This window comes from Leopardus geoffroyi, chromosome D4 (assembly GCF_018350155.1).
Source record: "Leopardus geoffroyi isolate Oge1 chromosome D4, O.geoffroyi_Oge1_pat1.0, whole genome shotgun sequence".
NCBI classification, from domain to species: Eukaryota; Metazoa; Chordata; class Mammalia; order Carnivora; family Felidae; genus Leopardus; species Leopardus geoffroyi.
Genome location: NC_059342.1, coordinates 93,423,625 through 93,450,462, shown reverse-complemented (window position 1 = coordinate 93,450,462; position 26,838 = coordinate 93,423,625). Strand labels below are relative to the sequence as shown.

The 26,838-nt window shown below is 62.1% G+C and overlaps 1 protein-coding gene across 4 annotated transcripts; it reads right to left on the bottom strand.

The window, feature by feature from the left end:
• Positions 1-906: 906 nt before the first annotated feature.
• Positions 907-26,822, bottom strand: RABL6 (RAB, member RAS oncogene family like 6). Of its 4 annotated transcripts, XM_045469223.1 has the most exons (15): positions 26,423-26,822; positions 17,802-17,936; positions 16,108-16,155; positions 14,086-14,138; positions 13,065-13,156; positions 11,179-11,319; positions 10,680-10,785; positions 6,480-6,583; positions 4,273-4,577; positions 3,909-4,059; positions 2,821-3,015; positions 2,523-2,751; positions 2,046-2,217; positions 1,674-1,738; positions 907-1,586 (listed from the first exon to the last, which is right to left on the bottom strand). In XM_045469223.1, the coding sequence occupies exons 1-15, from the start codon at positions 26,550-26,552 to the stop codon at positions 1,395-1,397; spliced, it is 2,118 nt and encodes a 705-aa protein (XP_045325179.1). In that variant the 5' UTR covers positions 26,553-26,822; the 3' UTR covers positions 907-1,394. The 4 variants fall into 4 exon arrangements, with proteins under 4 accessions (XP_045325179.1, XP_045325181.1, XP_045325178.1 ...); XM_045469225.1 differs by lacking the exon at positions 17,802-17,936 and having other exon boundaries at positions 26,423-26,820; XM_045469222.1 differs by having other exon boundaries at positions 2,523-3,015; positions 26,423-26,785.
• Between the last annotated feature and the right edge of the window lie 16 nt (positions 26,823-26,838).

The window sequence follows — 26,838 nt, the reverse complement described above, 5'->3', positions numbered from 1 at the left end:
GCCCTGGGCAGGTTTGCACGTGGGCCACTTACAAACCACAGGGTGATCTCCATTCTCCAGTCCCACCAGCCCCTCCCAAACCAGATGCTGAGCTGGGGAACCGTCTAACTGCGGAGGGTTGAGTCATGGATGCCCTTGGCTCCAAAGGCCAAGACCTGCCCCGCGTGGGTCCATTAGATCCAGGGCCCTGGGCAAGTTCATTTCGTGTCGGCCTGATCCGCACATTTACTGGGATCCATGAGGACAGGAGATCTTGTAGGCTGTGGGCTGAAGGAAGTCCCTACCACGTCAGCTTGGTGCCTGGTCCCCAGCCCCTGCCCGCAGCTTCCAGGGTGAGAAACCGACTAGTCTAGGCACAGGAACTGGGGAAGGGGAGGCTTTCCAGACCGAGAGGGGGATGGCCTGGCTACCACCCCCACCTCCTGCCCTGTGCCTGGTTCTCATGGCAACCGTGGGGTGGGGGGTGGGTGCTGCTGGCAGCTAGAGGGGCCGGGGTATGCAGGGAGCAGCAGGGCTAGAGGCAGAACGGTGGCTGGGACAGGACAGCGCCTTCCAGAGGCCGGCAGAGCAGATGCACGCTTGCCCTCGGCAGGCCAGAGGCCCTCGGGTGTTCCTGGGTGCAGCCGCCCAGCCCTGGCCTGGGGGGGCTGGGACCGGCGTGAAGGACAATGGCTGTATTGGCCAGCCTGCACAAGACGGGGCACACGTGGGGCCCGGCCTGCCGGGAAGTCTCCTGCGGGTCAGCTCCCTGGGCCACGTGGTGCCAGAAGGCCTCCGATGGGTTGGGGGGGGGGCGGGGGGGAGAAGCTGCCTCTCCGGGAGAAGGGCAGGGAACTTAGGACCTGCCTGCCAACCCAGGGCCACCCGGGACAGGCGGGGCGGCTCACAGGGAGAAGCACACACAGACGCAGTAAAACAGGAGAGCTTTATGGTCAGAGTGGAGTGGTGGAGGAACACGAGAGAAACAGTGTCTGACGACCTCCCGGCCTGGCCGGCAGCGAGCCCGAGCGCGGGTGCAAAGCTGGACCCTGGGCCCGGGAAAAGGCGCCAGTGCCGCCTGGCGTCTGCCCCCCATGCCGAAAGGGGCAGGAAGCGGAGCCCGCCCACGCGCGGGGGGGGGGGGGGGCCAGGAGAGCGAGCGCGGCGGGCCAGGGGCAAGCAGGAGCCGGCCGATGACGAGGACGCGCCCCGCCCTGTAAACAGCCTCGCGGCCTCCTCGGCCTCAGTCCCATCCCTGAGAAGCGCTGGGGGCCGGCTCCCCGCACGGCCCAGCCCGCTGCCCGCCGCCCGCCGCCCGCCGGCCGGCTCGGTGCAGGGCGGGCCCAGCCTCCCCAGCGAGTGTGGAGCAGGCCCGCGGCCATCCCCGCACCGGGCCGCCGTCGGCGGAGCCAGGCCTAGAGCTCCTCGTAGTCCCCGCCCCCGCGGAGGTGGCCGCTCGGGGCCGCGCCCCCCAGGAAGGCTTCCAGCTCGTCGGCCGCGGTCCTCTCGCTGGTGCCCCTGGGCCGCCGCCGCCGCTCCTGCCTGCCCTCCTCCTTGTCCCTGCTCTTCTTATGCTTGCTTTTCTTCCTCGCGGCCTTTTCTTCCTCCTGGGAAGGGGGGTGGCTCAGGCCGTGTGGACGCCGGGACCCCACACTGCCCAGCGGGCGCCCGGAGGTGGGAGGCGGGGCTCCTACCTCTTTGCTTTTCTTCTTTTTCTTCTTCTTCTCCTTCTCCTTCGAGGGAGGCTTGCCCTCCTTCTCTGCACAGAGCAGACACCGCGTGGGCCCCGCAGCCTCCCCAGCGCACCCCAGGGGTACTGCCAGGCTATGCGGGCGGCCGGGGCTCTCTCGCCGTGGGGCCGACCCACCACAACCCCCACGCCTCCGCTTTGGGGGACAAGGCACTTCCGGGACGTGTCCCAGGTGACACTGCAGGTCGGGGCCCAGGGCCACAGGGAGCCATGGGTGCTCCAGGGGCTCACACAGCAGGCCAACTCTCCCGGCCGCCAGGTACCTCCCGGGCAAGCACTCGGCAGGTGGCGGTGGGACCCCCAGCCCCTCAACTACCTTCGTCACTGATCTCCTTGTGGCCCGTCTCCTCCAGTCCCAGGCCAAAGAGGTCCGCGTCATTCTTCAGTCTGAAGGAGGACACGGGGGGCTTGGAGGGCGGGGGCGGCTGGGCAGGGCGGGCGTCCTCGTCCGTGTCGTCAGAGAGGTCCTCTCGCACCGGGAACTCCTCCTGGAGTGGGGGGGCAGGTTGGGTGGCCACCTGTCACGTGACCCTTGTGGGATGGCTCCTGTGCTTCTCGGGCAGGTGACAGCCACCTCAGGGGCCCCCACGCCCAGCCTGGACTTGGGGTGGCCAGCGGGGCCCGGGTGTGGCAGCCGGGACACCGCAGCCCTTCTGTGGTTGCTGTCACGGGACTGGGCCCCAGCACCCCGCCCCGGGGTCACATGCTGGTCTGGGGCTCTCAACCCAGGATGTCGTCACCTGGCCCTCTCTACTCCATCCTGCCATTCCCACCGAGACCGTCCCCTCCTCACCGCTTTCCGCTGAGTGTCTGAGTCGCTCTCGAAGTCAGGGTCGTCCATGACGAAGGACAGCATCTGGGCGGCGATGGGCCCCTCGGGGTCACTCGATGACGATGATGACGCCACCTGCTCACCCCTCTTCTCCTCGCGGCCTCCTGAGGGGTCCTGGCGGTGGGACTTGCGGACACCTGGCCGGCGGGACTCCACGGCCCTAGGTGGCCTCGAGGCCTGCGTGGATGGCCTTCGGGACAAGGATGAGGTCAGGGGGCTCTCGGCCGCCCCCACCCCAGGGCGCATCCCCTCCACGTACCGTTTGGTCTCTGGCTCGGCGCACTTTTGGGGGGTTGCGGCAGTGGCCTTGGTGTGCCCCGCCATCCCCGCTGCTTCCTCCTCGCTGGCAGTGGTGTCTCTCCTGGGGACAGGGCCCGCGGGCGGCCTGTCTTCAAGGCCCACGTCATCCTGGAAGCCTGCCACCAGTGGGTTCCCCCCCGGGGCCTCCCCATCGCTGCAGAGGAGGGGCAGGGCGGTCAGAGGACACAAGGCGGGTACGGAGAGTCCGACTTCCCACCCTGCGCCCCGGACACCTCTGGATGTCGTCTCTGCCGGGTGTGGGCACCGGGCCGGGAGCCACTCTACCGCTGGCGCTTGGCACTTGCGTGAGGACGCGGGCCACGGAGGGGACCCACTGGTGTGGCAGGAAAGTGGCACAAGCTGGTGGAAGGGGGGGCACGAGGTGGGGGCCCGGGGGAGGGGCAGGGATACCACCACACACCGGGAAGCTGTGGGGGGGGGGGGGCTGCTCCGTTTACGTGCAGTGTGGGTGCCCTCCTGCACGAAGGCGGGGTGAAGGGTGTGGGTGTGGAGGGGCTCGGCTGCCGGCTCGGTTCTGTTACTCTCACTCCCGGAGGGACCGGCGGGTCTGACCTGGGGTCAGTGTGGCGCGGGGGAGCCCACGCAGGACAGGCCCGGGACCCGTGACAAGGGTGAGCGGCAGGCCTGAGCTGCTCTCTCTCTCTCTCCCCCTGCCGGGCCCAACCTCCCAGGGAGCCCTCACGGGCTGCCCCTCCGCCAGTGCTCTCAAATGGCATCAGCCCAAGAACGTGTGGACAGGCAGGTCACGGGGCACCACAGTTATGCCAGGTCGGGCCACCTATGTTACGGGCCAGCCTCGCTGCCCCTGCTCCCTCCCTGTGGCAGGGGGACGAGCCCCAGGTCCAGCCCCCAATCAGCAGCCCGATGGCTGGTCTGAGCGGGCTTCCTCCTGGAGCGTGGAAGCTTCCCTGAGCCCTTCCCTCGAGGTCTTGCTGGACCAGTGAGGCCTGTCCTCTTTGCTCACCCAGGGGTGTGGAAGGCAGAGGGGAGGCTGAGGGCCCCGACCTGCCTGGCCCCTGCTCTCACCTGTCACTGTCCTGTGAGACCTCGGCTTCGACTTTCTTCTCCTCCTTCCGGGGGGCCGTGTCATCCAGGAAGCTGCGGTCAAGGCCATCTTCGGGAACAAAATCTTCCACGTTCTGGACTTTTGCCGGGGCCTCTGAGGCCGGGGCTGGCTCTGTGGACAGCACAGGCCGGTTCCTGTTCGTCCAACGCCTGCCCCCGCTGGGCCCGTCCCAGGCTGTATGTAGGTGATGGGCCACGGGGCTGCCTGGCCGGGAGGCAGGACGGGGACCCCCTCCCGGTCTCCAAGCTCACGGGGCCAGGGAGGCCGGGCGCCCCGCCACATCGCCCGCCACGCCCACCCCGAAGAGCTGCTCCCGGGGCTTACCTGGGGATGAAGGGGCCGCCTCGGCAGCTGGCGACGTCCCGAACAGCCTCGAGATGATGCTGCGCCGCGGGGCGGGGGCTGCGGGAGGCGGTGGGGCCTCCGCGGGGGGTGGGGGGCAGGGGCAGGCCGAGGGGGGTTGGAGGGGCAGCTGTGGGGCCGGCTGGGGCGTGCTGGGGCTGGAGCTGCCCGTGGACACGGTGCTCGGAGGCACCACCGGAGACTGGGAGCCCGAGGACGGGCTCTGCCCGTTGGCGGCCAGTGGGGACGCGTGGCCACGGCTGCGTGCCTCCATCATCTCGAGGAAGCTGGGGGGACACAGGGCAGGCAGTGAGCAACCTGCCTTCCCCTGGGGCTCTTCCTCTGAGCTGCGGGTGACAGCACAGTCCTCACCCTCGGGCTTATCAGCCCTCCTGCCCCCCAGGCCTCAAGCAGAGCACCACAGGGAAGGTGCCGGCGGGTGCTGATAGGCAGGTGTGGCAGTCCCCTGGCTCACGCCCTGAGCTCTCCACCCGTGACACAGGACCTGAGGTGGGGAGGCCCCCGACCCCCGAGACAGGCAGCAGCCAAGACCAGGGGCTCCAAGTCCCACTGGAGGTCAGTGACGAGCCCCACCGCTCGTGGGCCGCCGTGGGGAGTGCCACCAGCCCGTGGCATCGCCTTCCCCGTGGAGGCTTCCCCACAGGAGGTCTGCAGTGAAGAGCTGGCCCGTTTGCGGGCTGAGCTCCCTGGGCACCGGCACCTCCGACTCAGGGTTTCCGGGGCAGGTGAGAAAGAAGGCCAGGGCGAGGGCGGAACCCGGCTGCCCGCCCACGTCTGCGGCGGCCTATCCCCCACGTTCCAGGAAGCGTCGCGGAGACGTCTCCGCCAGGCCCCTGGCAGTGCTGCCTGATGCCGGGGCTGGCTGTGGGGTGAGCGCAGGGGACTCTCCGGCTGCCATCACCCCAGGGGGCAGGGGGCCGGGTGGTGCCGGGTGCCCGCGCTCTCGGCCAGAGGAGCTGACGGGAGCGGGTCAACCCCGGGACGGGCTCCACGGCGAGGGCAGTTGCTCGCCGGGGTGGGGCTCCCACCGGGACCGGCCAAGCAGCCCAAGTGTGTGAAAACTCACTCCCCCAGAACCGCTGGAGCCGGTTCCAGAACCAGCGAACGGATCTGGCTCCAGGGAGACCCTAAGGCCCTTCGGAGTTCCCGGGGGGACAGACACCTACTGGGGTGCCGGCGCTCCCAGGACAGGAGCCCAGGCCGGGAAGCAGCGTGGCCCGCCTCAGCTCCGACGTTTACGTGCCTTCTCTGCGCACTAAACAAAACGCGAGCACCTGTCTGTTCGGGGGCGGCTCAGGTCACACCTGCCCGAGAGAGCGCGTGCCTCCCCGGGGAACTGTGGAGGGCGGACAGGGGCGCTCAGCACCACTTAGCCGTGCCGCTGGCAGGGCACACGCTCTGCTCTGAACCGCTCTCCCTCCGCTGCCGCGGACCGAGCTCCCACTCCTGCCCCACAAGCCTCCCCAAGGTCAGGCCTCCGAGAGCCCTACTGTACATCGCCATCAATCTGGGAAACCGAACTCAAACCCACGGCAGCCCCAGCGGAAGATACCGGGGACGGCCGGTCTCGCCAGGGGCTCGGGTGGACACTCGGCCCGGGGTAGCGGCAACCGTGTCTGGCAAACGGCCGGTCAGCTGTACCCTGGTTACCCCTGTCGGCTTGGGGCCCCCTGGGGGCCCGTCGGGTCAATTAAGGCCTGGCCCCAGTCTGCAGGGTGGGCATGGGGAGGGGGCAGGGCCTCAGGGTGTCCGTCCCCAGGGAGCGTCTGCTTCCCGAGGTGAGGTGGGCTCCACCTGACACATAAGTATGCCTGTTCTAGAAAGCAAGGGTGTCACTGCGCGTTAATGATAAAGAACCCCGATACAGGGAACGGGGAGGGCTGCGGGCTGATCTCACCGCGAGGGCCACCCTCCTCTCCCTCCCCTCGGGGGCCTGGACTCCCCCTGCCCACGCTCCAGTCTGTGTATGGCCACATCCGAGGAGGAAATGACTCGGGTTTTTTGAGCAACACGACCGGCCCAAGCTGCCGGGTCTACCCGGGTGGGGGCTCTCCTCACGGCCGTCTCCTAGGCAGACCCCCCCGCTCAGAGGCGTGCGTGGCGGGCCCGCCCTCGGTGCTCCCGCAGAGCCTGCCTGCAGGTCTGAGGCGGCCCCCGGGCTGACGTACATGTCGTAGTTCTGGTCCTCTGTCTCCTGCTGCACCGACAGTTCCTCCAGCGTGGCGTCCACGTCCAGCTGGTTCGTCTCCAGCTGCCGGAGCAGCGTCTCCCTCTATGGGGGAAGCAGACCCCTTCAGCCCTGTGTCCCTGCTCGGCCAGCCCTCGAGGAATTAAGCAGCGGCTGCACGGGGCGAGGCGCCCCAGGCCTCGTCCGACACCCAGGCGGTTCGCCGTGGCTCCGAGGACGAGGTCGTTGATGTTAGCACCCCCCCACCCCCCACCGGAAGACGGCGCCCCGCCCACACGCAGCCCCAGAGGTCCAGGCGGCCCCGACGTGCGAACGCGGCTGTGGGGCCGGAGCTCAGCGCCTCCGCGCCTCCGCGCCTCAGCCGCACAACCTTCTGCCGCTTGCTCCAGCGACACGACACGCGGTGTGGCCCGCCAGGTACAGGGGACACCTCCGCATGGGTGTGCGGGTCGTAGCTACAGGGATCTATGACAACGATGCGGGTTCCCCGAAGGAAGGGCAGGGTGCAGTGACCGCGGACACTGCCTTGAAACGGGCCCACGCCAGCCTTCCCTCCAGCCGCAAATGGCAACCACCCTGTCTGCAGGGCCCTGGTTTCCTTCCAAAGACAGAAGGACAGGAGAGGAAAGACCACCACCTCCCCGGGCAAGCCCACGCCTTTCTGGACAAAGAATGGAAACCACTGTGGCTGCAGAGGGGCCGCGGGCCAGCATCCCAGGGACAAGATGTCATGAGTCCTGCCGTGATGTGCCCAGAAGGGCAGTCGCCTCTGCGGGCTTCTCCCTGAAAGCCCAGAGCCTCAACCCTGAACGGGGCTCATGGCGATCGCACAGCCCAGAGCAGGCTCAGGACTACGTGGGAGGTGGGGCCGGGCCTGAGCGGGACACCTTGGGGGGCAGCGTGTGGCAGTCGGCGGACCCTCGCTGCTTGTGGTTTGGAGAGAGGTACCGAAGAAGCTGAGCGGGCGGTGTGAGAGCCCTCTGCACCGTCCCTGTCCCTTCTGTGTAAACCTAACATTGCTCCAGAGTAAAACGTTTATTAAGAAAACAGAGGGACACCTGGGTGCCTCAGTCGGTTGAGTGTCCCTCTCTCTTTTATTTACTTATTTTTAATTTTTAAAAAACGTTGTTTTACTTTTGAAAGAGAGACAGAGAGATAACCAGAAGCAGGCCCCGGGCTCTGAACCGTCCGCACAGAGTCTGGCGTGGGGCTTGAACTCACGAACCGCGAGATCATGACCTGAGCTGACTGGACACCTAACCGACTGAGCCCCCCCAGGGGCCCCAAGGCTCTGACTCTTGATTTCAGCTCCGGTAATGATCCCAGGGTCGTAGATCGGGCTCCATGTCAGGCTCTGTGCTCAGTGTGGAGCCTGCTTGGGATTCTCTCTCCCTCTCCCCCACTCGCTCTCAGTCTGGGAAGGAAGGAAGGAAGGAAGGGAGGGAGGGAGGGAGGGAGGGGAGGAAGGGAGGGAGGGAGGAGAGGAAGGGAGGGAGGGAGGAGAGGAAGGGAGGAAGGGAGGGAGGGAGGAGGAAGGGAGGGAGGGGGGAAGGAAAGGAAGGAGGAAGGGAGGAGAGGAAGGAAGGGAGGGGGGAGAGGAAGGGAGGGAGGGAGGGAGGAGAGGAAGAAAGGAAGGAAGGAGGAAGGGAGGAAGGAAGGAAGGAAAGAAAGGAAGGAGGAAAGGAGGAAGGAAGGAAGGAAGGAAGGAAGGGAGGAAGGAGGAAGGGAGGACGGGAGGAAGGAGGAAGGAAGGAAGGAGGAAGGAAGGGAGGAGGAAGGGAGGAAGGAGGAAGGGAGGACGGGAGGAAGGAGGAAGGAAGGAAGGAAGGGAGGAAGGAGGAAGGAGGAAGGAAGGAAGGAGGAAGGGAGGAAGGAGGAAGGAGGAAGGGAGGAAGGAGGAAGTAAGGAAGGAGGAAGGAGGAAGGAAGGAAGGAGGAAGGGAGGACGGGAGGAAGGAGGAAGGAAGGAAGGAGGAAGGGAGGAAGGAGGAAGGGAGGAAGGAAGGAAGGAGAAAGGGAGGATGGGAGGAAGGAGGAAGGAAGGAAGGAGGAAGGGAGGAAGGAAGGAAGGAGAAAGGGAGGAAGGAGGAAGGAGGAAGGAGGAAGGAGGAAGGGAGGAAGGAGGAAGTAAGGAAGGAAGGAAGGAGGAAGGAGGAAGGGAGGACGGGAGGAAGGAGGAAGTAAGGAAGGAGGAAGGGAGGAAGGAGGAAGGGAGGAAGGAGGAAGGGAGGAAGGAAGGAAGGAGAAAGGGAGGAAGGAGGAAGGGAGGACGGGAGGAAGGAGGAAGGAAGGAAGGAGGAAGGGAGGAAGGAGGAAGGGAGGAAGGAAGGATGGAGAAAGGGAGGAAGGAGGAAGGGAGGACGGGAGGAAGGAGGAAGGAAGGAAGGAGGAAGGGAGGAAGGAGGAAGGGAGGAAGGAAGGATGGAGAAAGGGAGGAAGGAGGAAGGGAGGACGGGAGGAAGGAGGAAGGAAGGAAGGAGGAAGGGAGGAAGGAGGAAGGAAGGAAGGGAGGAAGGAAGGAAGGAGAAAGGGAGGATGGGAGGAAGGAGGAAGGAAGGAAGGAGGAAGGGAGGAAGGAGGAAGGAAGGAAGGGAGGAAGGAAGGAAGGAGAAAGGGAGGAAGGAGGAAGGGAGGAAGGAAGGAAGGAGAAAGGGAGGAAGGAAGGAGGAAGGGAGGAAGGAGGAAGTAAGGAAGGAGGAAGGAGGAAGGGAGGAAGGAGGAAGGAAGGAAGGAGGAAGGAGGAAGGAAGGAAGGAGGAAGGGAGGAAGGAGGAAGGGAGGAAGGAGGAAGGGAGGAAGGAAGGAAGGAGAAAGGGAGGAAGGAGGAAGGGAGGACGGGAGGAAGGAGGAAGGAAGGAAGGAGGAAGGGAGGAAGGAGGAAGGGAGGAAGGAAGGAGGAAGGGAGGAAGGAGGAAGTAAGGAAGGAGGAAGGAGGAAGTAAGGAAGGAGGAAGGAAGGAAGGAGGAAGGGAAGAAGGAAGGAAGGAGGAAGGGAGGAAGGAGGAAGGAGGAAGGGAGGAAGGAAGGGAGGAAGGAAGGAAGGAGGAAGGGAGGAAGGAGAAAGGGAGGAAGGAGGAAGGAAGGAAGGAGGAAGGGAGGAAGGAGGAAGGAAGGAAGGAGGAAGGGAGGAAGGAGGAAGGAGGAAGGGAGGAAGGAGGAAGGAAGGAAGGAGGAAGGGAAGAAGGAAGGAAGGAGGAAGGGAGGAAGGAGGAAGGGAGGAAGGAGGAAGGGAGGAAGGAGGAAGGGAGGAAGGAGGAAGGGAGGAAGGAGGAAGGGAGGAAGGAGGAAGGGAGGAAGGAGGAAGGGAGGAAGGAGGAAGGGAGGACGGGAGGAAGGAGGAAGGGAGGAAGGAGGAAGGGAGGAAGGAGGAAGGGAGGAAGGAAGGAGGAAGGGAGGAAGGAGGAAGTAAGGAAGGAGGAAGGAGGAAGGAAGGAAGGAGGAAGGAAGGAAGGAGGAAGGGAAGAAGGAAGGAAGGAGGAAGGGAGGAAGGAGGAAGGAGGAAGGGAGGAAGGAAGGGAGGAAGGAAGGAAGGAGGAAGGGAGGAAGGAGAAAGGGAGGAAGGAGGAAGGAAGGAAGGAGGAAGGGAGGAAGGAGGAAGGAAACGAGACAGGGCAGGCGTGCTACCTGGACTCAGCAGGCCGCATACCAGGCACTGTGCCTGCACCGTGTGTGTGGGGGTGAGACATGGCGGGGCTCTCCCCGCAGCTACGCACCAGCGGGGGCCACCCCTGCCACGAGGCGGGGGTCAGGGGAGCCGGGGAGCAGAGCCCTCCTGTGGGCCTTCGGGGGCAGGCTGTGCCCACACGGGGAAGAGGCACCCGAGCAGGCCTGGTGAAGCCCATGGCAGGGGTCAGGGTGGGTCCAGGGGGAGAGGGGCTGGGGCAGCCGCCGGCCCACACGTCTAGTTCCTGGCTCGTTGGTCAGAGACGGCCTGACACATCTTCAGGATCCCTGCATGCTCCTGCAGCCACATCCGTGAAAATTCCAGAAAGGCCTGGGTCTCAGGCTAGCAGCAGAGCAGAGGAAGGGGACGGAGGGGGACGGAGGGGGAGGGAGCGGGCGTCACGGGGCCGCATTCCAGGCAGACGGCTCTGGCTCTGCTCGGGAGGGTGGCCCTGCCCCTGCACTGCGACGGCACCTGCGGGCAGCAGCGCTGCCGCTCTGCCCCCGGGGATGGGCTCACCTGGAGCTGCAGGAACGGGATGTTGAAGAATTTGTGAAGGTATTTCAGGCCAAAGCTGTTTTTCATGGAGGACTCGGCGTAGCGGAAGTAGGAGGAGCCCGGGGGCCTGTGTGCAGGAGGAACAGAAGGTTCTAGAGGCTTGGCGGGGGGGGGGGGATGGTTCAGCCCCTCTGGAACGCGGACCACACCCGGGCCAGCCAGCCCTCCACGCCCCCGAGGGGGGCCTCACTGTATCACCCCGACACCCAGCCCCGACCCGGCCGCAGAGAGGGAGGCCCCCCTGCCCCCCCCCCCCCAGGCCTGCCTGGTGCCAGGAAGCCACTCTGCCCTCTGCAGACCCTCTGCCAGTCACTCTCTGACCCTCGCTGCCCGCAGCAGGGCCCCTGCTGGAGCAGGGGGGAGGAGTCTGAGCCCCTTGGGATGCGGCTGGGCCTCGAGTCCGAGGAGCAGGAGGGAGGGCAGGAGGGCGTCCGGGCAGGTCTCCCGGCCACCCACCCACCTGTCCAGGTTGTCGATGAAGTCACGCACGTCGTCGGGCAGGACGACTCGGTGCTCGCCCATGTCGCGGTAGTTCCCCAGCACGCACACCGGCACGTGGGCCGGCACCTTGGGAAGCTCCCGGAGAATGTAGTTGAAGGTCCTGAGGGGGTACAGGTGAGGAGAGACGTCCTCAGGGTCAGCTGTGACACCGCCACCCGCCACTTCACCCGGAGCGCACGGAGCCGGGAGGGCCGAGCCCTCGCTTCCGCTGGTTCCCGCCTCTCTCGACCTCCTTTCCTGGGAGTCCCTTGGGTGAGGTGTCTCTGCACCCCCTGTGGGGCACGGCTGCCCCGTGGGGCCAACACGTGGTGCGAAGTGCGTCCCGACCCAGAGACCGCCACCGGGCACGATGCGGACACGCACGCCCGTGCTGACAGGCTGGACTTCATTTTCCCGGGAGGCACGGTTACCGAAACGGTTATCAAAGGACCAAGGGGATCCGCCTCCCGCCCTGGGGCCCGTCTCGAGCATTCTGTCCGAGGCCACGGGGGCCCAGCGACTCGGGCCTGGCTCCGGCCCACGCGGTCCACGGAAAACGCCGCCGCCCCACGAGGGCTCAGAGGAGCCATTCTCGTTCGCCGTGGGAAGGCTCCAGACAGAGTGGCACCGCCAGCAGGGTGCCGCGGCTGCTCCCGTCCGGGCTGACCGGCCCCTGCCGTCCCTGCCCCAGGCCCGCGGGCGGGCTCCTGCCGCCCCTCACACACAGCAACCCCCCCTGGCTCCCGCCAGTGGTCCTTCCTGGCCTTGGGCAAAGGCCGCGGGGAGCTTCGGGGATGCCGAGGGCCTACCCAGAGCTGCGCCCTCGCAGATTCTAGGCGGGGAAACCACCTCTAGGTGCCTTGGCGGCAGGGACCACTGCAGCTCATTCGGGAGACACGCCGGCCTTCCCTGGCGCCGACCCCGGGAGAGCAGGGTGGCCGCCTCTCGCACAGGCACGTCTGTCCGTGGGGGCCACCGCCCTGCTCTGCACGCTTCCGAGGTGCGCCTGCTGCCACCCAGGGGCCTCCCGCGCACGTGCCAGTGATGGGTCCCCGGCGGGAGGGACCGCATCCCTGCGGGCCGGGAGGGCTGACGGGAGGCCCCGTCAGATCCCTTGGGCCTGAACCCTCCGGGTTCCCGAGAGTGAAAGCTTGACCTGCGCAAGGCCTCTGACCGTGCGCGAACGTGCCCTCAGATAAACGCAGCGTCTGCGGATGCGTGTATAAGAGCCCGTGTCCCGAAGACGGAATCTGTGTGCAGCGCCCTGAGGAAAACCTGGTCGGCACCAAGTGACACCTGTGCCAGCCTCTCACGGCGGGATGACGTATGCGGTGATGAGAATTTCAAGGCGGAGCTAGACCCCACAGGCCATTTTCGCCAGCCCCCACCTTGGGCTGATGCAGAGGCGGGACCGGGGAGTCCGCTCGTGTCGCCCGTGCGGCCCGCTCCCACGCTCCTCCCCGCAGCCTGCTCTGTAGCGTTTCGCTGGGATTCTAGCCACGCGCCCCCTCGTGAGCAAAGGATGTGGGGCGTGTCCTCGGGGAGCCCCAAACGAGCGGTCGCTCGATCCCGCCAGACGCCGCGTGGTCCTTTCAGGGAAGGCCGTGGGCTGTGGGAGGTGCGCCTCCCCCGGGGCCGTGCCCCCCCACCCGGCCCGCCCGCCACACAGAGACGTCCAGAGACGGCTGGGCCTCCGCTTCCCGGCGGCTGAACTGCTGGAGCGCACGACGCCCACGGACAGGCTCCCGTGGTCTGGCACCAGCCGCGATGCCGGCGTAACCACCGCCCGCTGGGCTGCAGGGGGAGCCCTCCGGGTGGCGAGGCCCTAGGAGCCTCGACGGCCGCTGCCGGCCAGTGCCCCCTTACCACTGCTTGGTGATGTCGAACATCATGACCACCCCGTTACAGTTCTTGTACACGTCCAGGAACTCGGCGTCCAGGGCCATCTCGGACTCCGCCTAGGGACAGGAGAGAACTGGGCATAAGAGAGGGTGCTCCGGGCAGAGTCCCAGGGGCGAGAACCCGGTCTCCTCCTGGAAATGGCTGAACAGGACTTTCACAATCTGAAAAGACAACAGCTATTTTCGTTTTGGGAAAAAAAAAAAAACACGTACACGAGATTATCCAGGGTGGGGGTCATAAAACTTTGCGTCAAAAGGTCTAGTAGTGAACAGTTCAGGCCCCGGGGCCACATCAGCTCTGCCCCTGATCGGGGCCTTCTCCACCGGCCAACAGCATCCCACCCGCAGGCCTCACAGACTTCACACCACACAGAGGGACGAGCGGGCTGGAGCAGCCAGCACCCCATTGCAAGGCGTACATTCCAGAACTGAGGAAGACACTTGCAAAGAACCTTCTAGAGCACACAGACAGGGCCGCGGGCTGCACGCACACAGGCTGCGGTGCTGGGGCCAGGGGCAAAGTGTCACACAAAGGCCCAGACGGACCTGGACCAGGTGGTCACTTAACCCTCCTGCCCTAGAGGGGATCAAGGAGGCTGCCTGCCAATCGTGAGACCACCTACGGGCAGGAGGACGCAGAGAGCAGGGCCCTTGGGAACAACGTGAAGGCCTCCCTCGAAGGGAAGGGGTGCCGGTTTGCCTGACTTCTTTGTGTCAAGAGTGGTGGCCACAGCGAGAGCCCATTCAGAGCCACACTCGTGCCCACGTGTGCGTGGGGCCACACGGTTTGACCGGTGCACCTCAACAGCCCTCAGCTCAAATTCCCTGCAGGCCAGCAGCTTAGGCAGGCCAGCCGTCCCAAAGTACAGCCGTGGGCGGCGCAGGCTCGCACGAGGAGTGGGGCCGACTGGTGCCACCGGAGTCCCGGGGAGGGTCCCAACCCCCATCTGAGCGGTGGGCCCCGTGGCCGGACACGGCCTACCCACCTCCTGGGGGTCGTTCTCCACCTTCAGGCCGTCACCTCGCCGCCTGCACTTCCCTGGTCAGAAGACACACAAGTCACAGAGGGAACTGTGGCTCCAGGGAGGGACGCGGCTCCCCACATCCCACCCTGTGCCCGGCCCCCACCTCCGGCAGTCGCCGTACTCTACTGAGGAGGAGGCCCGGGGAGCCACGCCCCCACAGCGGGCACTGGAGCAGACCCACCAGCGCCAAGAAGTGGCCGCAACCCTACCGAGACCTTCTTGGCAGCTGTAGCCGCCGACCTCACCAGGAGAGGCCCTGAGGGGCTCCAAGAGCTTGGCCTAGACTGGAGGGACGTCCGGCAGGGCTCGGGGCCGCTCAGCGAGATCGCCCTAACGCCCCCACCCGGGCTCTGGTTCGAACTCAGGCACTTCCTTCCCGGATCGACAGAGGTCCCAGCCCTGAGAGGGCGCTGCCGGCTGGCACAGGCTGGCACGGCCCAGCCTGTGAGGTGCTGCACTGGAGGCCAGAGAGGCTCCCCAAGCTGGTGCTGGTGCCGGCCGAGCTGGGCCCGGCCCTGAGCGGCCCCAAGGAGCTAAAGCCAACTCCAGCGGGTCCTGAGGAATAAAGAGTTCCACGCCATCACCGTTATAGACTGGGCGCGTTCACACCAGCTGCTGCTTGTCCCCACCGCTTCTTTTTGACCCTCTAACCGCCTTTGGGGCCCATGGGGCGCAGCGGGCGGTCCCTGTCTGACGGCAGCTGGCCACGTTGCGCCCTCCTGGTGGCCGCTCCCGGGCCACAGGGCCGCATCCCAGCACCACCGACACTCTCGGTGAGCTTCCGCTGCCCTGGGGTACAAGGCTGCTCCCAGGTGCCCTCCCTTCTCGGGGCGCTCCAAGACTCGCCGGGCCTCGCCTCCTTGCCACTCTGCATTTCCCACCAGGCTCGCAAACCCGATGCCCTCTGCTGCCGTGCATGCTCACACCCTGGGCCACGAGCAACGGGCTGGGGTGGTGGAGGGGACCAGGCGACACGGAGCTGCAGGGATGCTGAGCACTCACCAGGGGCCCCGCGGCTTAAGCCTCCTGGCCTGCCTGGAGCTCCCGCTCACCCTCAGGCTGTCCTACAGCAGCCGAGTCGGGCCTGGGAACCCACTCCCACCTAAACCCGAAGACGATGGTGAGGGGACAGGGGTTGCACTTTCGGCACCAGAACCCAGAGCTCACAGCAGACAGACCGTCCTTTCTCGCTGAGGACACCTGTGGCTACGGCAAGCCTCCCAGGCCAGGGGTGACACCGTGCTCGGGAGCACAGGGCACACACGGGGCACCGGCACCAGGGAGGAATAGGGGCTCTTGCCCAGAAACACAGAGGAGGGAAGGAGAGGGCTCCGAAGGGGGAGCATGCCCGCCCCCCTCACCAGGCGCACTGGGGCGTGGTCCTGACAGCTGGAGCACTTCCCTGTGAGAGCACAGAGACACCACTGCCGTCAGCGACCATGGGGCGGCAGTCACGTGGGTGCATGCCCCTGGAGGGTGGCAGCTTCAGAAGCCCAGGAGCTGGTCCTCAGCTCCGGGCCCAGGGCACTACATGAGGGGCACTGCTGCAGGAAGGGCTTCTGGAACAGCCTCGTGCAGGCCTCTGGCTTTGGGGCCCACCCGCTGCCGGTCCGTGTCTGCCCCACGGCCACGTGCTCTGTCCCAGTGCGTGAAATGTGCATTTCAGCAGCAGAGGCCGAGGTCCCTAAGGTCACTGCTGTGCGTCCGCCCCGCCACCCTGGATGCAGGAGGGAGCGGCCTCAGATGCAGAAACTCAGGGAAGCAGCACAAGCCCAGACCTCCTACAGCCCCTGGCTGTTCCTGGGGGCAGACCTTCTGGTCACACACTCCTGTGTCCGCCCTGCGGCTGCGGAGAACCCAGAGGTTCCCGTGACTCACACAAGGACACGCCCAAAGCGTGAGCGTGGGGGAGGGGGGACATCTGCTCCGCAGAATGGACGAAGCATCAGGAAAACGTACTTGTAATAAAGAGACAGGACTTACCTTTGTCAACTACGTCCCAGACCTCAACCTTCACGATGTCGTCAGTGGCTACAACGGGGGGATACAAAGATTAGTGCCTGACATGACCGTCGACCTTCTGGGCAGAGGGGCTTTTAGGGGCTGCCCAGGTGTCCAGGTTTGTTCCCACTCTTCAAGGGCGGGTCCCCCGCCAGGAGACACTGCGCTCCTCCCTCAGCACCTTCTCCAAGGCCAGCCCCCCCCCCGCCCCGCCCCCACGGCCTCTGTAGGAGCCACGGCCCCTCCCCCCTCCCCGGACGGCAGGGAGACTCATCGCTCCTTCAGGCTCCTGCTCAAGGCGCAGTGAGCAATCCTGGCCTGTCTTCAGCTGACATGCCACCCATTTCCGGCGGGTGTCCCTGGGGCGGGCTTGTCCCTGGCCCGGGTGCACCTGGGGAGCAGGCTCTGGGTGCTGGGTCAGGCCTCGGGGGGCCTGATGGTGCTCAGGACCGACTCTCACCCAGCAACCGGCCTCAACTTTACTCCCCAGGACGTGGGCCCACTCTAGCTGGCCTCCCGGCATCAAGTTTCCACCCAACCCGTGGGTGGAGCTGGTCCAGGACAGGCCCCTGAGGGGAGGGGGCCCTCGTGCAGGCCGTCGGGACACCTCTGCCAGGCTTGCTCAGAACTACTGGCCTTTCTGTGCTCTGCCTTTTCCTCACAGGGAAGAAACCCTCAGACCCTCCTTGGCGGTGCTCGACCTGGGAGGGGGGCGGACCCCGCGAATGGCCAGTCCGGGCCCAGGGCCCAAGCGCAGGACGGTGGCTCGCCGCTCCACCCCGGGTTCCGAGGGGAAAAGGGAGAGGTGGGGAATTGCCACACGCCTGCCCCAGGCTGAGGGGCACGGCCAGCTTCACCCCCGCTGGGAAGGGGTGCCGTGGGTGGCTGCCCTCAGGCCCCGCCAGCCCCAGCTGATGACTGGGGTGGCGCCGATCCACGCAGCCGTCCTGGGATGTGGCGGGAAGCGGGAACTTCCACAAAGACCCCGTGTGTTGACAACTACATTTTTTTTTTTCAATAAAAACGGATGTTTAAAATGGTTCAAAGGACTTTGGTTTCATGATTTCTGAACCCGCAAAGCCACTGCCCTGCCGCCCACGGGGCCACCGTACTGTGCAACCAGGGGCCTCGAGGTGCCCCGTGCTCTGTCTGTCGCGTGACCTTGACCTTGCAAAGGTGAAGGGGCGGGGCTCAAAGGGACAGAGGGGTCCTTCCTGCTGGTGGAGCATATGTGGGCGCAGTGCCGGCTGTAACGGGAGCAGCCCCGCCCCCCCCCCCCCCCCCCCCCCCGGGCACTCCCTGATGCGTCACATGTGGTAAACCTGGAACTTGAGCCCTCTGGTGGTCTCTAGGGTCTCAGAACCGAGGGGGTCTTGGCACAGCCCCCCACGAGGCGCCCCCACCACTGCCTCGTCTGTGTCTCTGGAGCAGCTTCCCGCGGGAGGGGATTTCAGGACAACCCAAGCACGGCTTTAACGGGTGCCCCCACTGTGGCCCTCTGCGTTCAAGGTCTACAGGGTTTCTGTGAGGACACCACAGCCGGGCAGGCGTCTCCGAGGGACCGAGGCCTAGGGAGCCTCAATAGAAGCCCCGACCGCACAAAGGGTGCGGTACCTGCCCCCCAACTCAGGAGGGCGGACCCTCGACCCGCCCCCCTGCCCCCAGCCTGCCCTCACTTTTGTAGTTCCAGTGGATGCTGGTGACCCGGATCTCCTGCGTGGGGATGTACTCCTCCACGAACTGCTTGCCCTGCAGCCGGTGCCACAGCGCGGTCTTGCCCGTGTTCCTGTCTCCTCGGATCACAATCTTCACTGGGGGGGGTGGGGGGGGTGGGGGAGGACAGATCGGGTAAACAAATCAAACCAACGGCAGACTTTAACTTCACCGACAGGAGCCCACTTGCCACCCACGTTCCTTCCACACAGAGTGTGGCCCGCGTGGCTGGCGAGCAGGGAGGAGCCCAGCGCCGGGGAGCGGCCTGGCTGGGAGACCCCCCGCAAGGGGTCGGGCCCCTGCTCGGCCCGTGGACGAGACCACACCGTCCGTGTCCCGGCAGCCCGGCCCCTCTGCTCTCCCTCCCTGTCCACGACCCCGAAACATTTTCCCCCCACCCCCGCGCTGATGGAGTCAAACCGGGCTCGGACTTTACACCTGCCGGAGAGCGGTCTCGCCTACAGCCAGATGTCCTGGGGACCCCTGACTCCCAGGGTCAGGGTCAGGGTCAGGCTGCCGGAGGGGTTGGGCGGCAGCTGATGTTCTTAGGAGGCTCCCTAGATTTTGGTAGTTTGCTCTTAACCCACTTTCTCACAGCCCTGGTATTTTTAGCACACGATTTTGTAGAGCGCCAGCACTTTCCAGGCCGCACACGTGGGGTTACGGCAGCAAGCCCGTGTTCTGTGCCGTACCGGTCCAACGTGGATTTACGTGGCGGCCCGTGTGCCAGGAGCGCGCACGCGGCAGTGAGCGAGCCCGCAGGCAGCGAGCGAGCCCGCAGGCAGTGAGTGCGGGGACATGAGGGGCAGGAGGGGCAGCCGTGGATGAGATGGGCAGCCTGCGCCAGGACCCCGCGATGCTCCTGGGCCCCGCGCAGGTGCCCGGTGCAGCAGTGTGGACGGCGGATGGTGCTTCACAGCCTGGGGCTGGGTGAGGCCAGCAGGGGCTTGTCCAGAGCCCTGGCCTGGCCCCACAGCCGCCCGGCTTTTTTTTCCTGCAACCCGTCCTGCTCCAAGGCCCCCTGTTCTCGGACACTCGCTACTCATCCCACGAAGCGTGGTCACCACGTCAGCTCCCCCCCCGCCCCGCCCCGCCACCCTCCCCAGCTTCCGCCATCAGGACATCAACTCCCCCCCACCCCCCACCCCACCCCCGCCACCCTCCCCAGCTTCCGCCATCAGGACGTGGTAGTTGTTTTCAACTTGAAGCACCTCCAGTCAGACCAGGGGCATTCCTCTTGCTCCCACTTTATCCCATCACCAGATGGGACACAACAAGCCACTGCCCTCAAGGCCGCAGGCAGTCTAGACGCGATTCCAGCCAGAAGCCAAACACCCGGCAGAACCGGGGAGAGCCACCAGGACGTGTCTGTGCTGTCAGCGCAGCCCTGGGGATGCCCTGGGTCCCTGTCACGAGCCTGAACACCCTGCAGGAAGCGTGTCGCTTTAGGAGAGCACCCCCCACGTTAAGGACCCACACGAGACACGCGTCCGGTGAGGGTGGGTGGACAGAGGCCACGCGCAGCTCACCCCGAGGGCGGGAGCACGAGTGCAGAGCCCCCAGCGCGTCCCAGGAGCTGGCTGTCCTTCACTCTCCGGATGTCTCTTTTGATGGCGTCAGACTCTCACCTCATGGTCGCGCTTTCCCTGGTCTTAGCTTCCCCGGGCAGGCTCCTTTTCAAACCTACTTGGCCTTTTTCTATGCTCTTCGGATTCCCGCTCACTTCCCGAAACCTCTTCCACTTCTTTTTTTTTTTTTTTTTTTTCAATGTTTATTTATTTTTGGGACAGAGAGAGACAGAGCATGAACGGGGGAGGGGCAGAGAGGGAGACAGAATCTGAAGCAGGTTCCAGGCTCCGAGCTGTCAGCACAGAGCCCGACGCGAGGCTCGAGCTCACAGACCGTGAGATCATGACCTGAGCCGGAGTCGGAAGCTCAACCGACTGAGCCACCCAGGGGCCCCTAAAAGTTCCTTTTTATAAAAAAATTTTTTTTTTTCAACGTTTATTTATTTTTGGGACAGAGAGAGACAGAGCATGAACGGGGGAGGGGCAGAGAGAGAGGGAGACACAGAATCGGAAACAGGCTCCAGGCTCCGAGCCATCAGCCCAGAGCCTGTCGCGGGGCTCGAACTCCCGGACCGCGAGATCGTGACCTGGCTGAAGTCGGACGCCCAACCGACTGCGCCACCCAGGCGCCCCTTCCACTTCTTTAAACACACTCTACGTACTGACTTTGTCACTGAGGGGCAGTCGGCACACAACACGTCGTTAGCTTCAGGCGTGCAGCGGACCCGACGCCGTATACACCAGAGAACGCTCCCGCGCTCCGCGTCGCGACCTCACCACTCAGAGTCGTTACGGTGCTGCTGACGTGCACGACCGGATCCCCTGAAGCCCGAGCCCCGAAGCCGCCAGGGCCTGCTGTCAGCCTGCCCTGCTCCCGCGGCTGTCTGCCGGTTTCCTGATCCTCCACCAGCAGCTCCAGTTTCTTGGAACTTTATCCCCGGAGCCTCTCCAAGGTCCGGGCTGGAGCCGCCGCCGCAAGGCACCTGTGGTATTTCTGCCCGTTGTTCGAAACGCTAACAACCTGGGAAGACCTGAAGTAAACCCTCCATTTCAGACTTTGGGACCACACTGATGATGCAGAGGCAAACCCTCTCGGAGGTCCCCCACTGGGCTCGCACAGACCTGGCTTTGGGCGGGGCTCTCCCGGGAGAGGCCCCTTCTAGAATGGGTTCAGGGTTTTCCCTCCTGCCCCACGGGGACCACCACCCAGCCAGGGTCAGGCAGGTGCCTCAGGGAGAAGGCGGCTTCAGAGCTGGCTTCCCTCCCAACATCACCCCCTTTGCTTTTAAGAAACGTGCACTAGACAGCTGCACAACCTTTATCCGAGTTCAGAACTGAGTGATGCGTCGACGTTTTCCTGAATGTTTTATTCAAACTTTTAAAATGCTTTTTGGGGAGCCTGGGTGGCTCAGTCGGTTGAGCGTCCGATTTCAGCTCAGGTCATGATCTCACATTCGTGGGTTCGAGCCCCACATCAGGCTCTGTGCTGACGGCTCAGAGCCTGGGGCCTGCTTGGGATTCCGTGTCTCCCTGTCTCTCTGCCCCTCCCACACTCACACTCTGTCTCTCTCCTTCAAAAATAAACATTAAAAAAAATTTTTTTTTTTTAAAGTTTTTTAAGGGAAGGGCTGTTCAGCTCACTAACTTTATCACGCTGCCAGAAACAGAGGTTGGGTGCTGTGGTAAAGAAGGCGTGAGAAGTCCATTTCCTACACATAACAGTGTCCCAACAAAGGGAGACTTCCCCCCCCCACCCACACACACCTTTTTAAAGTAGGCTCCATGCCCACCGCAGAGCCCAACGTGGGGCTTGAACTCATGACCCCGAGATCAAGACCCGAGCTGAGATCAAGAGTCAACGCTTAACTGACTGAGCCGTCCAGGCACCCTGGGAAAATTCATTATTTTTATGTTAATTTTTTCCCTTTAGAAGGGCACGTATCTGCCCCTGCTCCACACTTGCATTTTTTCTTGTGCTGGTGGAATTCTATGTCTTAGCGGAAAGCTCAGTGAAACAGGGGAGTCCTTGCCTTGGTCCTGATTTGAAAAGAAACGCTTCCTATGTCTCATTAGTATATACGGACGCAGGTTTTGGTAAATACTCCTGAACAGGTAAAAGCAGTTCCTTCTGTTCCTAGTTTGCTTCTTAAGAAGTGGGTTTTCTCAGGGTACCCAGCTGGCTCAGATGGTGGAGCATGTGACTCTTGATCTTGGGGTTGTGGGGTCGAGTTCTATGTTGGTGTAGAGATTACTAAAAAATAAAAATCTTAAAAAAAAAGAGGGTTTTCTCTTTTTATTTCCTGTAAATCACGAGTGGGCGTTGGATTTTATCAGATCTTCTTGCACCTACTGAGATTATGATGCTTTTTCTCCTTTAACCCGCTGGTAAAGAGTAGAATGTATCTTTTCTATTAATCTGTGCACTCCTGGGCAGTCCTACTTGGTCTCGATACAACGGTTTGTTACGAATATTTTGATGACTTTCTAGATCCGATTTCCTGGCTTCTCACTGGGTTATTCCCTCTGTGCTCATGGACAGGACCGGACGGTTACCCTTCTGGTACTGTCCTCCTCTGTCTTGGCAGCAGGATTTACCAAGGGCAGGAAGCAGGCTGAGTGCCCCTGCCCCCTGCGTCTTCTCCATCAGTGTGATGCTCGGCTCTCTGATCTCAGATTTTGTATTTCTCAGGGTCGGCTTTAGGGGCCATTCTCTAGGACACTGCCCACTCTAAGTTTTCCGTTCTACTGGCACAAAATTATTCAGAACATTTTGTATTTTAAAACCTTGTAGTTGGGGTGCCTGGGTGGCTCAGTCGGTTGGGCGTCCGACTTCAGCCAGGTCACGATCTCGCGGTCCGTGAGTTCGAGCCCCGCATCGGGCTCTGGGCTGACGGCTCAGAGCCTGGAGCCTGCTTCCAATTCTGTGTCTCCCTCTCTCTCTTCTCCTCCCCCGTTCATGCTCTGTCTCTCTCTGTCTCAAAAATAAATAAACGTTAAAAAAAAAAAAACAAACACAAAACCTTGTAGTTATAGTTGTGTACTCTTGATCACTCGTGACATTTGTCTCTTTTATCAGTCTCTCCAGAATCTGCTTTACCAGACACACACCATGTTACATTCTGGTGAACATTTCAATTGATTCTTTTAAAAAAGAGTCACCGGTTTTTGCTTTTTTCTTGGTCATTTCCTTCCTTCTCCTTTCTTGGGGTTTATTCTTTGTTTTTTTCCTAAATTTTCAAACTGTATTCCTAAGTCAGTGACCACAAGTACGTGGGGTGTTCATGATCACTGAATTGTATTGTTTTAAATTTATTTTTATTCACTCATTCATTCATTGAGAGACAGGGAGAGCGAGCGAGCAGGCGCTGGGGAGAGGCGCAGAGGGAGAGAGAATCTTCAGCAGGCCCCATGCCCAGTGCGGAGGCTGACACAGAGCTTGATCCCACAACCCTGGGATCGTGATCTGAGCCGAAATCAAGAGTGGAACGCTCAACGGACTGAGCCATCCAGGCGCTCCCGCCCAGTAACTTAAATTTTTAACATTCATTCACATTTGCTGTGATACATCTCAAGTTAATTAATCTCTTTATCTTCCTTGTAAACAGCGCAAGGCCTTTCCAATGCCTTAACTCGGATCGGCTCGGTCCCGGGCTCCGTGAGTCTCTCCAGGGGTTCAGTCCCTCCTTCCACCTGGACCATGTTAGTCACCTTCGCGGTGATGGCCACGACCGGGGCTTGCTTGGATCTCGCCCCACATATTCACCGGTCTCGGCGCTCACCTTAGCCTTCTGAACCCCACCCCCGTGTCCCGAGCGCCGTTTCCATCGGCCCGGCGCACAACCTTGGTATTATTTCAGCGGGCGCCTGTGCACAGCAAACGGTCCAGCTCAGACTGCAAACGAGCTGAAGCACACACACTCGCGAATAACTGCTTCCTCGGGTGAGGACCTCCCCCAGGCCGCAAACGGGACTGCTGCTTCGCTGGCGTGTGGGCTGCTCCTCGGAAGGCGGGCTGGGCTCTGGCTGCTTCGTGGACTTCGATGTTGAAACGCTCGCAGGATGTTTTTAAAACCCTGGACTGGGACTTCTTGGGAGTTTCACGTACTTCATGGATTCTGGAAAACCCTGCCTTCGTTCCCTCAAATGTTGCTTCTTCCCCGTTCTTGCTAATCTTGTGTGAAACTCGTACCCCTGTGTGCCCCATTCCTGTGCCACACAACTCTCTTCCAGGCGTGAATTCTCTCCTTAGTGTGGTTATTACGCTGATTCACCTGACTGCTGGCTTCTTGCTTTCAACGGCCGTGTTTCTCATTCCTAGCTGTTCTTTTTGGTTCTTTTTCAAACATGACTTGCCTGTTCATACAGTCTTGATATGATTTTAAAGCCGTTTCCTTCTTACCCTGGAAAAGCTCTCACCCTGAAATCAGCCTTTCAGAAGGTTTTTCAGTGAGAAAGTGTTTAAGTCCATTTCTAAATTCTAGCACTGAGATCCAACTGGCCAGGACTCTGGCTGTCCCAGTGTCTGGACGCTGTCTTTTTTTTTTTTTTTTTCCAACGTTTATTTATTTTTGGGACAGAGAGAGACAGAGCATGAACAGGGGAGGGGCAGAGAGAGAGGGAGACACAGAATCGGAAACACGCTCCAGGCTCTGAGCCATCAGCCCAGAGCCCGACGCGGGGCTCGAACTCACGGACCGCGAGATCGTGACCTGGCTGAAGTCGGACGCTTAACCGACTGCGCCACCCAGGCGCCCTTGGACGCTGTCTTTGTGAGGAGTGCAGTCCTGACAAGTTCCATTACGACTGGCGTTTCCTGACCTGGGAAGGTGCCCCAGTTCAAGCTTCTTCACTAAACGCGGCCAGTAAATTGTGTCCAGAGTAGAAAGGACAGACCAAGTCAGGTAACATCCTTTCTTCCACTTTGAATGCAATTAACTTTCAAACTATAATTATGGTCCAACGTCTCATTCGGGTTTGATTCTAAGTTTGATGTGTGTGCTGGGGCTCTTGCATACATGACGTGAATCACTTCTATTATCACAGCAATTTAAAAGGAAACTTTGCCCTAGGAGGACAAGGTTCCGCAAGAGGCAACAGATACACTTGGAAACCATCAACCCTTGCGTGTAAATATCTTGAACCTATAGTCATCAGATTGCTGGCTGGTTTCCCCTAAATACGGTATTTTGGAAAATAAATAAATGAAGGAAATCAAAGTTTCCAAGTTGCACACTGTTCGCCTACTGGGCCAATCTCCCTCTAAATGAGATTTCTCTCCATCTCTCCACCTTTGCTGCAGTTGTAGGGAGTCACAGCCTGTCCCTCAACCACCCGAGGCTGGGTTCACCTCTCTGGGACAACTCTATGGCACCTCCCCCTTTTTCCTAACCACCCTCGCCAGGGGATGTGCCCGTCAGGGAGTGCTTTTCAGAAGGTGAAAAGTTTACAGTTTCCAGCTCTGATTTCCACACAACTAGAATTAAGCTTAAAATAATACTCTAAGTAATAAAAGTAAATAAGGGAGCCAAATGGAAATTCTAAAGCTTTGTACAAATGAGTAACTCGACTTACCATTCTCTTCTCTGAATGTGACAAATGCATACAAAATTGAGAGTTGAATACACCTACATCTAAGATACCTCTCTTCAAAACCTGCACAGACGTCTTTAGGGGCCCTGGTTGGCTCAGTTGGTGAAGCATCCTACTTTGGCTCAGGTCATGATCTCGTGGTTCACAGGTTCGAGCCCCGCGTCGGGCTCTGTGCTGACAGCTCGGAGCCTGGAGCCTGTTTCAGATTCTGTGTCTCCCTCGCTCTCTCTGCCCCTCCCCCACTCGTGCACCGTCTCTCAAAAATAAATAAATGTAAAGAAATTAAACCTGCACAAAGGTCTTTCTAATTAGTTTAATATTGCATGGTACCACCTCGATATGTCATCATAGGGACCGGAAAGTTCCCCTGAAAGTGGCAAAGGGGGCGGGGGTAGGGAGGAACCCAAAATCTTGTAGCAATATATGCAAATACTTGAAAGGAAAACAATTTAAAACCAGAGAACATAAAAGTCCTTTAAGTAATGCTAGGAAAAGGCCAGCCAGATGGAAAACCTTAAAAGAGGCCAAGAGGACCATCAGCCTCAGGAGCTATACATTTTACATAATTTATGACAGGACTGGAAACGTCCTGGGCTCCGAGGGCGTCTGAAAATAACTCCTCCTTCCCTCGGGGGAAGAGAAGTCTCCTACAATAAGAGTCTCTGTGCCTTCTGGAGCTTTTTCCAAATATATCCCTTACAAATGCTTCTTAAAAAAAAAAAAAAAGAAGAGGGGGGCAGGAACGCGTGGCGTAGATGATATTCTCTTCAAACTGAATGCGAAGTCTACAAAGAAAAATCCCAAAGCTCAAACCACCACATCCAGCTGGATCTCACCGCCCCTGGGCAGGTTGTCACGTGGTTCATTGACGGGGAGCCCATCACCCCCCTTCAAGCGTCACAGACCACAGAGCTCTCCCCACGTTATATAAGAATCACTCTTGGACGAGGTTATCCGGGCCAATCAGGGCACCGCAGAACGCACCAGGAACCGCCTGGACGAATTTTACCGTGCAAACTAAACGCACAGATTTCTTAACGTGCCCGTATTCCTCGGGAATGACCCACCGGTCAGAGGGGAACGCCACGGGCCCAGGCGCCCCCACTCCGGCCCTGGGGTCCTCCAGGACCTCGTCTCCAGCCTGGCATCACCTCCCGACATCACCTCCTGAGCCCAAGTGAACACCCCTAGGGTACCTGCCACAGGTAAGGGCTCAGCACATCTCACACGGAGCAACAGGACTTGCCACATCTCCCCGCAGACCGCCAGGCCCTGGGGGCGCGACAGGGCCCTGGTCTCTGCCAAGTCCCAGTCGCCAAAGCCCGGGCCTGCGGACCCTGCGGGGCAGCGCCCTCCTCCACCCGTGCCCTCGGACCCCCCTTTCCACGTCCCCTGGCAGGAACCCAGCGCGCCCGGCCTGCACTCACTGTTGTACTGCACCCCTTTGGCGAAGCGCCTCTGCAGCGCCTGGTTCATGGATTGCAGCCCGGCGGGGATATTCTTGTCGCGGACGGGAGCCTGCTCCGACCCCACCAGCTTCTTGAGCGCGGAAAACATCTTCCCGCTCCCACGTCCGAGCCCGGCGCGGCCCGCGAGCTCAGCGGCGGCGGCGACGACGGCGACCCGGCGCGGATCGCACCATGTCCCGGGTCCCGGCGGCCGGGCGCCTGCTTCGAGGGCAGCTCAGGGGCTCAGCCGCGGCGGTTCCGCTCCAGCCCCGGGGACCCCCGGCGCGGCCGCCCTCCGTCTGTCAGAACCGCCATCTTGGCGTCGGCTCGGCTGGGCGCGCGGCTACGGGGTGCCGCGAGGGCCAAGAGGGTGCGCGCATGCGCGGCGGAACGCG

Excerpts from the sequence above, each read along its gene's own strand:
- RABL6 (XM_045469222.1), bottom strand. The coding sequence starts at position 26,552 with ATGTTTTCCGCGCTCAAGAAGCTGGTGGGGTCGGAGCAGGCTCCCGTC. Across the intron at positions 14,139-16,107 it reads CTGGGACGTAGTTGACAAAG|GGAAGTGCAGGCGGCGAGGT; the intron begins GTAAGTCCTGTC and ends TCTTCTGACCAG. Across the intron at positions 6,584-10,679 it reads TCCCGTTCCTGCAGCTCCAG|AGGGAGACGCTGCTCCGGCA; the intron begins GTGAGCCCATCC and ends CTTCCCCCATAG.